General features: G+C 46.4%; 1 protein-coding gene across 4 annotated transcripts in view; it reads right to left on the reverse strand.

Moving 5' to 3' along the window:
- Window positions 1-2,571: 2,571 nt before the first annotated feature.
- The window catches only part of ZBTB16 (zinc finger and BTB domain containing 16), a 175,727-nt gene continuing 162,662 nt past the window's right edge, over window positions 2,572-15,636 (reverse strand). For all 4 annotated transcript variants that reach the window (XM_073320756.2, XM_073320753.2, XM_073320755.2 and 1 more), the window contains 2 exons: window positions 7,610-7,777; window positions 2,572-4,921 (listed from right to left, as the gene is read on the reverse strand). In XM_073320756.2, the coding sequence (XP_073176857.1) occupies window positions 4,692-4,921; window positions 7,610-7,777 (398 nt within the window). In that variant the 3' untranslated portion in view covers window positions 2,572-4,691. The remainder of the gene's footprint in view (window positions 4,922-7,609; window positions 7,778-15,636) is intronic.

Raw genomic sequence — 15,636 nt, forward strand, 5'->3', positions numbered from 1 at the left:
TATACGTTCAAAACGGATGATGCAAACAGAGTAATGTCTGTGCATATAGGCAGCTTTAGAAGTTTTGATAGAACTGTATAAGGAAGTTACCATTCTAATTCACAAAGAGTACTATATACCGTGATAAGCAGTGCTCAAAATGTTAACTGACTATCTAAAATGGAAATTACTGACCTGGCCAACAGAGCAAAGAAGTGATGCTGCTCTGAAGATAAAACTGCACACAATATTTCCCCGTTCCCCCCCACCCGCCCCATAAGACTGTGCTCTCTAATGGAAGGGGGGAGAAAGCAGATAGATTCCCCCTACGTTCCAGACCTGTTCATGTTTGCCTGAGCTCCATGTGAAGTCTGTCACCCTGTCTACTTCTGTACGTGTTTGTGCTCTGCCCCTGATGCATCCGAACTGCCTCCACATATCCTCTAACATTCAACAGCAAATAATATCTTTTAGATTGGGGGGTTGAGGAAGAATTTGCTTCTCTCCAGTTAACAGTAAATACAAATGATGGTTGCCCAGGAGTAGTGTAACTCCAGACAATAAAAAGAAATTATTATTAAGTCACCAATACCTACAGTACTGCTTGTTCCCCACTCCACCTCGAGCCCATGTTAGCAGATGTAGGAAATCTGCATTTGACATGCACGTTTGCATACATTTCCTGCATGTGATTCTGAAGTTGCAATATTTTGATTTAGTACCATCCAAGGCTGCAACACTGGATTACAACAATACTGCATGATTTAATACACAACCGCACACACAAAAAGCATACACACACACACGCATACGCACGCACCCACAATTCCTGTTCACATTACAAAAGGAAGGGCAAGGTCCTCTGGAAACTGACACAGGGACTAACAAACATTACAAAAATATTACACTTTGTAAATATCAGTTCAACCCTTTCAGCTCGGTGAATGGGGGACAGGGTGGATGTGAAGAATGGGTTCATTTGGTGGAATACCTTAAACATTTTTGACATCAGTTTTAGTTTTGAGACAGAGATTATCTCATGGCCATTGCTGGCTAACGCAAAATTGATGCGTTAGTGCAGATTTATTTATCCAAGTTCTGCCCTAAGTGATTTTATACTCACATTTTTCACATTATAAACAAGACTCTACTGTTCTATTCACATATTCAAGTTTAACTCTTTCCTTTTCAAAGCACTAAATCTTCACTAAACGGTAAGTTACCCTGCTCCACTGTCACATGAAGTTATTTTCCCCAGTTTTAAGGCCTTCAAATTTTTCCCCGACAGTTGAGACAAGGTTGGGGGTAGGGTGGGCACAGCAGTATAACACCCCTCATTTTTTTCCCTTTACTTCCATCTACAAAACACTTCCCTAACTTTTTTTTGTTTAATATAAATGCAGCTAAGTTACAAAATAATATACAATTGCAAGTAAAGCATGAGATGAAAATTGAAATGACATCACAAAGCGAACACAAATATTGCAAAATGTGCTTTCATAACTGCAAAATAAAAACAAAACCAAACATAAGAGGTAGCTTTCAGAATCAACGACCCCAGCTCTGCCAAGGCAGGCCGTTAAAAAATACCAATTTTGGTAATGATAATGCACAAAAACCACCGTAAAATTACTTTTGCGGCTGTTGTGGCACTTTTGCACTCTCACCGAGCATGCGATTCTTACACCGCATGTCACCGATCTGCGGCATGGCCTTTTAAACAACCTATCCGTTTAAAAAACAAAAACCTCCAACCCAACAATAAAAGCTCATGAGGTCACAAAAAACCGAGGTAATTTCAAGTAAAATGTGCTAAACAGAAATATTCAAAATTAAAACAAAAACAACCAAACCCCCCGAAAGCCAAATACAAAGAAAAGCCGTCTTTTACCATTCACTCCTTCATAGCTTCTTGGACGGAGGGCTGAGCAAAAAAATTAACTGGTATGTTCCTGTTTTGAAACATGGAAAACAAAACCAAAAACAAACGCATTTCCCCATACAGAGCAAAGCTCTTGCAGCCAGACAGGATGGTTTCTAAAGGGCTCTTACTTTAAAAAAGAAGAGCACTGTTGAATTGCAAGGCGTGGCATAAGTGGAGACACAAAAGTGAGCTACTGAGCAGCATGATACAAACAAAATCCATCACCTGAACTTGTGAATTACTCCCCTCTCCTCAAATTTCTGACACATTTAGGTCAAACTGACAGGTTAGCATTTAACCATCCTGAGTCACTGTGACGCATTGCAAGCCATGGGGATATATTGCATGTGTTTGCAAGTGGCGGGAATATGAGCTCACCCATCATTCCTTCAGACCCCTGGCAATACCCAGGCACCAGGGGGCAGTTTAAGAGCATCTTGAACTGTGACTCCCTCATCTGAAGACACACTTGTCCAACCACTGGGATTTGACAAACAGGCTGGAAGTTTTTGCCCTTTCAATCTGATTCTAATTCCCTCCCCTCAAAAAAAAAAAAATAAATAAAAAAATGCATAGAAAGGTCTTTGGTCAGGAGAGAGGGTTGTATCCTAGAGGCAATTTTTGCAGCCAAGTTCTAAGCTCTTGAACAAACTGGCTTCAGCCCAAAATATCCAAGTAGCTTTTATTATAGCAGGACAACCACCAGCACCAACCGACTTGGCCATAAGAGTAGTGACATTGATCAAAACATCCAGGGCAACTTTCCTTGCATGAATGAGAGGATCAGCAGCTGTCAGTTTCTGATCATTCCAAGTGGTAATGTAACAAGAACTTTACTAATTGAGGAGTGTGATTGAGGGGGGCACTCTGAAGGCATCCTCCATACTAGGTTGAGAAGTCACCCTACCTGTCCTATGTAGCAGGATAATTATTATCCTAGTCTAACTCACCAGCATGCTCCTGACACCCTGCACTAACAGGCATGCAAACAATCTGAAGCTCACTTAGTTTCCATCGTCAAATTTATTTTAATAGTTTCCTTCAAATTGAATTTTTATTCAAATTCATTTTCTCCAAAACAGTTTTTTGTTTTCAGATTTTATTAATAAACTGAAAATGTTTTCAGGAAACTATCTGCCATCTGAAACACAGCAGCCCAGGGACAGAGGGGACAAAAAAAAAAAACGAAACAAAACTGTAGCGAAGTTCAGGTTTATTTTACTTATGCCCAAGTGGGTGCAACATGGGCCAGGGGGACAGCCTTCCCTTGGCTGGATCTGAGCAGAGACCCAGCAATGGCGCCGATGCTCCAGATAGCAGCTCAGGGTGGCCCTGAGGCCAGGGACTTGTCACCCACCCAGGAAGTAATGGATGGGGCACCCAACGGCGGAGCCCCGGCCAGAGTCCTGGTGCTGATGGCTGGGAGGAGAGGCCCGGCACTTCCCGAGCTGGGGGGGCTGCAGCCTTGATGCTAGGGCTTTTCATGGAGAATGGGGGCACTGGAGGCCCACGGGGCTGCAGGGTACCTTCCCCCCCCCGCTACTGCTTGGGATGCACCCTGCCCTGGCACTGGGTGCCCAGGCGTGGCATATCCTACTGCTTCCTCCCCTGGCTACAGCCCCACAAACTTGCCTGCTGCTGGCTCTGCTCTCTGAGAGCCACGCACCAAGCTGAGCCATGCTGTGCCCATGGGCACCTACAGCTCACCATCTTCTCCACCTGGGACCAGTGCCCTGCTCTGAAGGGGTCATCTCCCTGGCCCCCTTCCTGAGGAAAATTCCAGTTGTGCCCTAACTTACGCCAAGCTGCGCCAGACTGACTAGTGATTCCGGCTGCAGGCACCAACAAGGGTGATCAGCATGTTCTGAAATTCAGGGTGTCTCAAGTCGGGCAGGCAAAAAACCAAGGCTCCCAAAAATCACTCGTGACTTGGGGAAATCTTGACTGCAATGTGACCCACCACATCATTCGCACAGCTAACGAACTTCCAAAGCGTCCAGCCCGTCATGCTGAGCATCATCTGCCCTGGTATTTCTGGGTACCCCCAAAACAGGGACATTCAATCTAATTTGGGGGGGAATCCTCTGAGGGGGATTTTAACGATAGGCATTACACTGCCACCTACTGGTGAGGCTGCACGAGAAGCAGCTGAATAAAGCTGGGTGACTGAGGGCATGTCTACACTACAGCTGCTACAACAGCAGAAGAGGTTTTTCCTGTTGCCGTAGTTAATCCATCTCTCCGACAGGCGGGTCGATGCAAGAATTCTGTCAGCCTAGCCACATCCACACCAGGGGCTAGGTCACCCTAACTAGAGCGTTCAGGGTGCAAAATTTTTCACAGCCCTAAGCAGTGTAGCTGGGCTGCCCTCATTTTTAAGTGTAGACGAGGCCTGAGTCAATTAAACCAATGTGGCAAAAACGGGATGAAAAATTAAAACCAGGAAAGGAAAACCTCCCAAAAATCTCAGACCCCAAAGCGTGCGCTGGACTGCCCCATTCCTCCCCTCCACACATTCACCTGCTCTTTCCAAAGCCCTTGGCGTGCGTAGTCACAAAACATGAGCAGATATTTGGCTATGCCTCAATACTGATGCATTTTCTCATCGACTGCACAGAGAACCCAAAAATTAAAAAGGGAATTATTCCCCCTACCCCACATAAACACCTCACGAGCCAGAGACAAAAACGGAGAATCCCTTTAGTAAACAACAACAGAATAAAAGGCCATGGATGATGCATTTTTTTGCCCAGTCCTTCATGACTTAAATCTTCCCCCTCCATGTCCCTTAAACATAGCAAAGGTAGAGATAGGTCTTCTCTATCCTCCAGTCAGTGGGGATCTCCTCTGGTTTGTGGCCCTTCATGTGTTTCTGCATGGCAGACAGGCTGGGGCAGTACTCCAGGCAGATAGTGCACTGGTAGGGGGAAGCGCCATTGTGGGTCCTGAGATGTTTGATCATGGCAGAGTAATCTCGGGACCTCTGGTGACACAGCTTGCATTCAAAAGGCTTTTCACCTGCAGGGGCAACAGGGGGAGAGAGACAAAAGAAGGGTGAGGCGGCGACCACACTGACTTGTCTGTGCTACTTACACAGCTGCCCATCCCTGAAGTATCCGGGCACCTCGCTGTCTTCAAGGTGTTTATCCTCACCGTGCCCCAGAGAGCTGAAGCACAAAGAGGTTAAATAACTTGCCCCAGATCACATAGGGAGTCTGCTGTGAAGCGGAGAATCAACCTGGGTCTCCCACATTTCAGGCCAGTGCCCTAAATGCTGGGCCATCCTTCCTCATTATGGCCTTGGGATGTGGGGAGGGAAGGAAAAGGAAGGTGATTTTCAGGCATAACAGGGCATTTGAGACTGTGTTGCCTAGAGGACAGGACACTGGATTTGAGCCTCAAGAGAGCAGGGTTCCAGTCCTAGCTCTTCCGCTGGCTTGCTGCGTGACTCTCCCTTATCCATGCCTCAGTTCCCCCTTCTGTGTAGTGGGGATAATGATGCTCATCTTCTTTGTGAAGCACTTGGAGATCTATGGGTGAAACATTCTATATAACCTCTAGTTGTTCTATATTTTGTAGCGGTCTCCACTGAATGTTTTTAAACCAACCCGAGTGTGGTGGGCATTATGACCCAGCGCACGGTGAGCCTGGGGAACCCATTGCCCCAAGGTATCATGGTTAGCAGGATTAAAAAATGATTGGGGCTTTACATGAAAAAAATTGAGAAAGGTTAAAAAAAGACAGCGAAAGCTTTGGGAGAGCTAAAACCCCTCCCGGCTTCAGGGCATGAGCCCAACTCGGACTCATAGGGGTCAGGTGGAAACTTCCCCCGAGGGCAAGTTATCCACCACTGCAGTATTTCTTGCACCATCCTCTCAAGGCACGGGAGCCAGATATTGCTGGGGACAGGCTGCTGGCTAGATAGACCCGGATCTGATCAACTCTGGTAACTGCTATGTTCCCCCATGGTACCCAGAAGCTAGGTCCCTGAAGGGAAGCTGAGCTCTGCTCCGGCTCAGTTGCCCGTATTTTGGGGTTATTGAATCTCAGCAGACGCCTGTGAATCATTTTGATAACATATGAGGCTGGAGCCGAGATTTCAGGGACTCGTTTCAATGCAGTAATTAACTGCCTGGCCTTTCTGATATTGATACTTGCTCTGTGCACAGACACAGCGAATAATGAAGTAATGAACAGCAAAAGTGATCTAAATATTGATCCACTATTTACAATAGTTACATGCTGACGCATTCAGTGATTCTTTATCCCCAGCAACAAGCCTGGATTCCTAGGGAACTGCAGCAGCCTTCCGAGAGCAAGTGCCCATGATTCAGGCCACTTTGGATGTGGGAAATAATTCAGTATTTAAGGGATGAATATGACCATAATGCTGGATGAAAACACATAAGGGAGAAGAAAACTCTCTAGTGCTTCCCAGACTTGCAGCTATCCCGAAACGACAGGGTAGCAGTGAGTTACCCAGGGAACCTGTACACTGGGGTTAGGTGTGACATGCACCAAAGGATGGCTGGGTACTTTGACTTCCACTTGGAGCTATCATTAGACCTAGTAATAGGGACCTCGTTTTAGCTACTCCTAGCACCTGTCACTGCCCTATGTCAGCACAGGGCAGGAGAGCCACGTCCTCATGCAGGAATGGAAGTGAGGATGGCCCTGCTGAAGATGGGGGTCTCTTCCAGTTGCAGCTCCCTGCATCTTCCAGTGGCTAGAGAGCCCCTGCAACTCTTTCTGAGCCTGCCATGTAGAAGGCAGATGGTAGGTGGGGATGCACCATTTGATGGCTTGGGTATTCAGCCAGGTCAGCTCCTGCATATAGTAAAAGCAGGAAGAGGGAGCAGCACTGCTTAGCTCTCTTTATTCTCTCTCCAGAGAGAGATGAGGGTAATTGTTACTAACCAGCCCTAATCATTTCAGTATGACAAGGAGTCTGGCCTATCCCTTCCCAGCCCGCCCATGACGCCCGCAGGCACCTTGCACAGCTTTCGTTTGTGCTGGCAAAGGGGAAGGATTAATTTTGAAAAGCGGCTGGTGGCTAAGGGCGCAGGGGGCTGGAGATGGGAGAGGTAGCTATGAAGTAAAAGTAAAGGGGAAAGTCTTAAGTGTATTTTCATTTGTCCCAACTTTATATTGCTCTCACGCCCCTCAGCTGTCAAATGCCCAGGCAAGATGTAGTTCTTTCCACAGCACCTTTTCTCTCAAAGGATCCTGAATTGATACCTAAACTAGACCCAGGCATCACATCATCCTGTCCTGGGCTGGGGCCCAGCAGCTGTTTAACAGCGCACATGGCAGGGCAGGGAGTGAAGATACCGTGTTCGACAGAAACTGCAGGAGGAGCTTAGGGAAACAGTGCAATTAGCAGCATAGAACTTCCTGAGGACACAGGAATTAATGTCCCGATTCTTGTGCAGAACACCCAGGTTAAATAATTAGTTTGAAAGCTGGGTGCTTTCAGCAGTGTGACATCCCGTCCCACCACTTGTGGGCAGCAGTTCGATACCGGCTCAAGGGAAGAATGGTCCCTGGCGAACCCCTCACTGTGACCCTAGCTGTTCCATGGAGGACTCCCATCCAAGCGCTGAACCAGCCCAGCCCTGTTTAGCTTGTGAGGTCTAAGGGGATCACAGTCCATGGCGGCGCGGCTGCAGGAGCAGCTCACTCACGCGCGGCTCAGCAGGACGGTACCTGTGTGCACCCTGTAGTGGGTCTCCAGCTGGTGCTTGAGGCTGAATTTCTTGCCGCAGCCGTTGCACTCATACGGTTTCTCTCCAGTGTGGATGCGCTTGTGGCCTTTCAACGTGCTCTCATCCCGGAAGCAGCTGCCACAGAATTCACACTCGTAGGGGTGGTCACCTGGAGTGACACAAGCACGCGGTTAGAGACAGCGGAGAACACCGCACAGCATTACGCAGCCCTCACAGCCTGCGCCCGCACAGCTCTCTCTGTGCTGCCCCCACCTCTCGAAAAGCCACCTGGGAGGTCTTAATCACCACAGAAGGTCAAGGGGAAGGAATTGACAGTGGTCACTTCACACACCCATGACATGCAGCTGGCTCTGGGGTGGAACGCAAGAGATGCCTAGCAATGAAGAGCAATGCTGCGCAGCACCTTCAGACTAGAAGGGAAGAAGAATCTTCCATCCAGCCGGAAATGTAGGGGGAGTAAGCATCCAAGCAGCAATTTATCCAGAGCAGTGGGGTTACACACGTTCCTTTCTTGGCTCAACACCCAGAAGGGATGGAGATACTCGGGATAAGAGGCCACCTAATGAAACTTCAGCGCCACCTCTTGCTGTACATTATTATTTGGCATTAATTTAGACCACCTTTTTGTTCTGTTTGTCTAGTGCCTAGCTCCTGGGGTCCTGGTCCATGACGATGGCTCCTAAACCCTACAATAATACAAATAATAATATCACCACCATCCAAAGGTCCCAGTTGGGATCAGGGCCCCATGGTGCCAGGCGCTGCACAAACACAGCAGGGAGAGACAGCTCTTGCCAAGGGGAGAGGAAGAGGAGGGGAATAATGATAAGATCTGGCTGTTACTTAGGCTAACAATGGGCAGGATATGAAGACTCCCACTCGTTTGTAATGATTGACTAGTTATTTACTGCTCCTGCTCTGGCTGGCTGATTCTTTGCAGGTACTGTGGATTTAGGGGGCAGAAGAGGACTGGGTCATATGGACCAGTTCAGAGAGCAGACCAAAGGGCTGTCCAGTACAACAGTCTTCCTCTACTCAAACCATGCCCTAACTCCTCCCCTCCCGTCCCCATGTCTGTTCCTCTCATTCCCTCACCCCCAGATATGGCCTGTCAAACAGGAATGACAGAATGACAGTCATCCCTCCTGCAGTTCAGTAGGATGGGAAGGACCCGCTGCCCTGCTGCACACAGGAGACCCTCGACCTCGCTGATTGGGTTGGGGAAGTGCTAACGAGGCAACCTGCCTCACCATCTAAGCGCAGCAGGGGGGGAAAGCGTCGCAGAGCGAGCTGCTTCTTACTGGCTCCAGGGAACAGTGCCATGGCAGAGAAAGTAAAGGCTCTCCATCACAGACAAGCCTGCAAAGAGGTTACAGGTCTGCCAGCTGCTTCCTCAGGCATTGTGTCCCATCTCCAGAGAGGGGAATCAAATTGGGGAACCACCCGCCTCCCCCCTCCCCCAACAAGCCTCACTGAGGCATGAGAATTCCAGCAAGAGAGAGGTGTGACAGAAGGCCCACTGCTCCCCTGCAACAGAGGGCTTTGTGGGCTCATTTGTCTGCCAAAGAGAGGGTCACACACATACCTATATCGGGGAGCAATCACAAGCCATTTCCCTCTTGCTCTCCAGACAAATGCGATGCCACCCAGGGCCAAAAACTTTGGGTGTTTAAATATTCCAGATTGGGTGGCTGATAAATGTACTTCAGTTTAGCACCAAACTCAGAATTATCTGAATGAAAGGTGAGGGCTCCAGCTACTTATTTATTACAGAAGTGAAGGCAAGGACAATAAAGATAGATTGATTGCCCAAGACTTTGTTCATGAATATTTAAATATCACTGATTTGTCTTGTCACTGTAATTACAATTTCTCTGTGCTGCATATCCTACAACCACAGTTTATGGTAAAGAATGGCCAACTGTATTTCACTTGTCCTACTGCAGATGTGCAGAGCTGCCAAGCGTGTAATGTTCCTCGCATTTCATACATTTTCTTCAGCTGCTGAAGGCTTAAGTCATCCACAATGACCTACGTTTTTTCATTATCCCCATGTCAAACTGCACTCGTGCTTGGGCATAAATTGTCCTTCTAGTTATATACTCAGATGCCTGTGCTTTCACTTCCTCTTTAAAATGATATTTCACTCTCTTTTCTCTTTAGACCCTCCAACAAAATCCGCCCCTCCCAAATGAAGACCTTCCTCACAATAAATTCTGATTTTACATTAGCGTTTCCAAATCTTTCAGGCAGCACTAAATGGTTTTTTAAAGCATTGTGTATAATAACTCTGATATTCCACATTATTTTCTGATTGCAGGAGACTAGCAGAGAGCTCACATGGTTTAAATGCATTTGATCCTTAAAAACCACTTCGTGTACACAGCTCACAAGAGGGGTTTGAGGCGTGGATGGCAGTTTTCCCTGTGACAAGAAAGGAGGGAGAGGGTTTCCCTCTTTGGATGCTTTTTAAACGTTCATTTGTACACAAAAGCTGAGCCCAATCTGGTATAAATAGGGATAGCTCCACTGAAGTCAAGCTGCATTTATTCTTTATTCTGTGTTGGGCCAGAGCGCTCAATGGTGTCAATGAACCTGGTTCTATCAAGGTCAGCCCATCAACTGAAGATCTGACAATTCCTGAATTTCTAACACAGAATCAATGTGTTTAACTATGATCACAATCACTAGATGTGCTGGCCCTATGGTGATGGGTTCCATATATGAATCTATCTAGTAATACAGATTCTTTTTGAAGCGGGGCAGCAAATGGTGACACAATGGTGAATTTTGAGATTAAAAAAATCCATTTATAAAGATGGAGCTCAGCTCTGAAAACATGTGGCCAGCACCTGAGTTGGTGGAAAACAGGCATAATTTGCGGATTTATACCAGCTGCACATCTGACCCAGGAGTTTTCTGTGACAGAAGCGGGAAGCCTGGGGGGTATTTAAATTTCAGAATTATTGTTTCAGTATTCCATTCAGCGCCTTGCTCAAAAATAAAAGATACTGGAGTGCTGGCTAGGCCCCTGTATGAGAACTTGCAGAATTTGCATTTGTTAAATTAATTTTTTTAGAAAAATGTGTGAATGGAAACCAGGTGAATAATTCACATTAACACCCAGCCACTGGTCTGAGTGGAGTTTTTTCTTTTTCTTCCCTCCTCTGCTGTTTCTTTAGAGCACCTTGGTACTTTAAATGAAGTGTTAAACTCAGGAGCTAGTTTGACAGGATCTTAGTGAATTTCATTATCAACCTGATCACATGTTAAAGGAGTTTAAATATGGAATCCTGAGAGTCAGACCAAATAAAAGGAAAAGGGAAATGCCCAGCACCCGGCCTGTAATCCTGACACAGGGAGCTGAGCAGACCCACGGCCTTGCAGCATGCGCAGAACTGGCAGCAGAACTCAAAAAATCCAATTTGTGGCATGTTGATTAACTTTGTAGGGCCCCTTAATGAGCTTGACATTAAGTGCAGGACAAACGGGACTAATTAGAGCCCCCACTGGCCAGCCTTCTGCACCTGTGACCCTGGTTTTATATTGTACCTGGTGTATTTGTTAGTCTACTGAACAACCAATCGCAAGGCCATAAAATGCCTTTTCTACACAGCTGAGAGTTTATTATATGATCAGCCGTGTAAATCAGGGATCCATCAATGCCAAGGACTCCGCTGGCCTGCATTACCAAACACAGCTGCTGATACTCAACATGCAGCATGGGTGGCAAACGGGCTAGGAACAACGGAATATTAATGAGGCAAGGCACTGTGTGTGTATGTGTGTACATACATACACGAGAGAGAGAGAGAGAGAGAGAGAACACACACATACCAGGCTTATGGAAATCCAAGCATTAAATAATTACATTTTTTGCTCATCTTTAAATAAGAGGTCTGATTTAAAGACAAAAAAACTTCCGGGCCAGACACTCAGCTGGTGAAATTGGCATTGTGCTGTTGAAATTGATGGAATTATGTTGATCAGCACCAGCTAAGGATCTTGCCTTCACCTTTTCCATCTGGAGTGATGAAGGGAGATTATAGGGACGTTTCTAAAAGGGAAAGAAGTTAGGGTTCCTGGTGTTCACAAGAGATGAGGAAAAGGAAGGAAAATGGCAAAAGACACTGACATAATTCACACTGTATCTGGAAAATATTGTAAAAAGAGTTACTAGTAAGAGATGTAACAGAAGCTAGAGGCAAAAGGCCTCCTGCATTATTACACAAGCATTAAACACCAAGATTGCAACCCATTGTTCTAGGTGCTGTATATACACATTGTAAGAGTCCCTGTTCCAAAGAATTGACATTCTAAGTACCTTAGACAAAGGGCAGGAGAGTGTGTTAATTATCTCCATTTTAGAGGCAGGGAACTGAGGCAACGAGAGATTAGGTCACTTGCATATGATCATATGGGGAGCCTGCGGAGGAACTGGTAACAGAAAGCAGATCTCCTGAGTCCCAATCCAGAGTGTTAACCAAAAAATCCACCATTTCTCCTCCATTATCTAGCCCTATTCTCCCATCTCAGTACAGCATTATTCACTAAAAAAGTATGTCTCCCTGAAAGGAACACCTAAGAGATGCTGCTAGACACAGTAAGGGTTGTGTCCATTTGGTTTTGTTTAATTTAAGAGTGGGAACCCCGCGTTCCTATTATTCACTATGGCACAGCCGTCTCTGTATCTCATGGAGGTTCCAAACCACTGCATGGATTTTCCCCAGCACTCAGTGTTTTGGGTGGTAGGGGTAAAATGCACTAAGACTGGAATGCTGTTGCTGGATCCTTTTTAAGCTTTAAAAAGATGTGTGAACACACTCATATTTAGAAAAAGTGGCCACATTTTACATGAGAAGTGCAATTTAAGCAAAGAAGAGGTTAATACATGATTAATAGATGTTTTAATCAATGGATAATCAATTAACCTCAACTGCTAGAAGAGGGCTTCATCCTCCCTGATTGAACTAACCCTTGTTATCCCTAGCCTGATTCTTGCTTGCATATTTATACCTGCCTCTGGAAATTTCCACTACATGCATCCGACGAAGTGGGTATTCACCCAGGAAAGCTTATGCTCCAATATGCCGGTTAGTCTATAAGGTGCCACAGGACTCTTTGCCGCTATTACAGATCCAGACTAACATGGCGACCCTTCTGACAATTATAGATAGTGAGAGTCCAACAAGTCAGTGGATTGCTTGCTATACGCACATCTTATAACCATCTAAACACTTTCTACTAATATGCTTATAACCATCTATAGGCTACACCAATGTCTAACATGCTTATATCATCTATTAACCATCGTTTATTAATCCTTTATAAATGTACTCAATTTAAATGTGACCAAAAACCTTATGCCAAGCTTTCCTACTGGTAAAAGAGATCATCTTCAGAGAGGTCTTTACAGCTAATGTCTCCTTCCCAAAGGGTGCATCCCTGGGCACTATAAACTCAGGAAGAACCAAATGAGATTTCCTTGCATCCTTAATTTGTCCTAAACAAAAAGCCAAAAGGTCACCCAAGGAGACTCTGCGAGGGGGGGGGGGGGAGAGGTCCCAGAGCCCAAGCTCCAGCCAGAGCCCAAACACATACACTGTGATTTTATAGCCCCACAGCCCAAGCCCCATGAGCCCAAGTCAGCGGACACAGGCCAGCCATGGTGTTTTATTGCCATGCAGGCAAACCCAGAGTATCGATGGAGTAGTCAGGGAGCCGTCGCTGGCTCTCAGCATTTCTCCTCCTCCTTGGGCCCATAACTGTGTTGACTTTGCTATGAGCAAGGCTTGGAATTTTGCAGGGGCCAACGGATTTCAGGCTGACTGTGGTCCTGGGTTCTGCTAGACTTGCCACAGGGAGAGCTCTTTACTTCCACGTGGTGGAAGGAGGGTCATGACAAGGATTTGGGGCACAGGTAGTTCTTGTTTTTCTCAGATTCACATCATCAGGCCTGAGGGGCCAACTCAGGGTTTGGCCGGGCTTATCTGTGGGTCTGGGAATCGGCTAGGAGCAAAGCTTAGATGGAGAATTTGGATAGGATATTGTCTAGGTGGATATTTGAGTCTCCCCAAGGCAATGGGTCTCATGAACTTTATCCTCATCTCAAGTAGTCTCTGTCTGCTGCTCTGGGAAGCTCTGGTGCCAGGAGGGTTACACATTAGCAGGACACCCAAGTTAATGGACCCAGATTAAATGAACAGGCTCAAAGGACTGTGATTTGAGCAAGCTTTTCCCAAATGAGAGTCCAAAGGGAAAAGAATAGCTACTCCACCTCCAGGTCAGCCTCTCTGGGCTGGGGAAACGGTATATTCTGAGGCGAGCCCACATCACACCATGCACCAGCAGCATCCATCTGCCAGGATTTGGTGTCACAACCTAGGTCAGATGATGGACTCACTGCACTGACGGCATAAGGCGGAGGTCCTGAGACGTGCCTGCAAGGTAGCTGCCTGCACTGGAATGGACATAGCTGCCAAGAGACTCTTTCCTGGGCACTGACTGGCATTTCCTCTGTCCATTTCTTCCTGTCATTATCCTATTGGGGGGTGACAATTAAAATAGGTGGAAACAGAAACCTCCCGGTTTGTGGGCAGCCTGATTGTAAGCGGCATATCATTCACCACTCCCACCAACCTGCTCTCTCTTGCTAGGGCTCCAAACCCCACAGCCATCTTGCTTGCTGGAAGGGAAACATGAGCCCTTCAGGGAAATATCCTGAGCTGGGGACCATCATGCAATTACCTTGGCTAAATTCATCCCAAGAGGGGCTGAGCAGACACATTTCCCACTGATCTCAAGGGAGTGGTGGGTGCTTAGCACCTCTCAGGATTTGTCCCTGCATTTGCACACTCAGATTTCTTATTTTCTGATTTCTGAACATACTTTGCTGACCTTCCCCAACTCTAAAACTTAGCTAAGCAGAAGGGGTGTCCGGAGCCTCTCCATCCTGATATGCACTGAGTGCTCTCCGCTCCCGCTGGCATCAGGACCAGGACTCTGCCCTTTCCCACTGTGAAAATACACCCAGCACATTAAGGAGACAATCCTCTCTCTCAACAGTGCCTGAATGAAAACACCCAACCACAATTCCCACTGGGCTGAGGCTGGTCACCCAGGGGAGAGGTATGTGAAATCCAACTAAAACTCACCTCCTCCTAGCACAGGAGATTTTGTTTTCCAGCTGAGAGAGAAACATCCCCTGGCTAACGTAACAAATGCATCTGACCCCAGATCAGTAGTGAGGAGGGAAAGGGAAATCTAGATGCCAAACTCACCTGCTACCACACCCAGAAATGAAACTGCAAACAAATCAAGCAAGGAAGAAAATGGTTTTACCTGGAAAATGATGGGAAGAAAACATTTCCCCCACCCATCTGCAAACAATTTCCCAATTCCCAGACAAAGTAATTTCAATCCCTATGATTCATAACAAGCCTTCAAATTACACACCAGCCACTACACCATACAGAGCGGTACAGTCCAGCTAATTACTGAACTCATCCATAAGTCACTGTTCTCCTGTGATTCAGGACATAGTATTTATACACATTCATGGGGTGGGTGAGGGTTAGTACTTCGATCCTCACTGGGGCACAAATGACAGGAAAGATCATTGCTTAGAGAAGACCCTCTTCCTTTTTACACGATATAGTTCATCTCTTGCAAGAGAACAAGCCAAGCCATGAGCAATAATCAACTACCACCTGTTCCATGTTTGCACATGAATGGTTTATAGTACAGCAAACTACTCCAATAAATTGGAGGCAGTGTTGTCCATGGGGGACTGGAAGTCAGGACGTTTTGGATTTATACCAAACTATGTTAATAACTTGCTCTGTGGCCTGGGGTAAAGTTAATTCATTTCTCTGTGCCCCAGTTTCCCCAGATGTAAAACGGGTGTAATAACACTTGACCCAGATCTGTGAAGTGCTTCGAGGTGTTCCGACGAAAGGTCTTACGCAAGCACTAAGCTTTCCACTTATTTGAAAAGGAGCTTTTGAT

Source organism: Lepidochelys kempii, chromosome 22 (assembly GCF_965140285.1).
Source record: "Lepidochelys kempii isolate rLepKem1 chromosome 22, rLepKem1.hap1, whole genome shotgun sequence".
Classification (NCBI taxonomy): Eukaryota; Metazoa; Chordata; order Testudines; family Cheloniidae; genus Lepidochelys; species Lepidochelys kempii.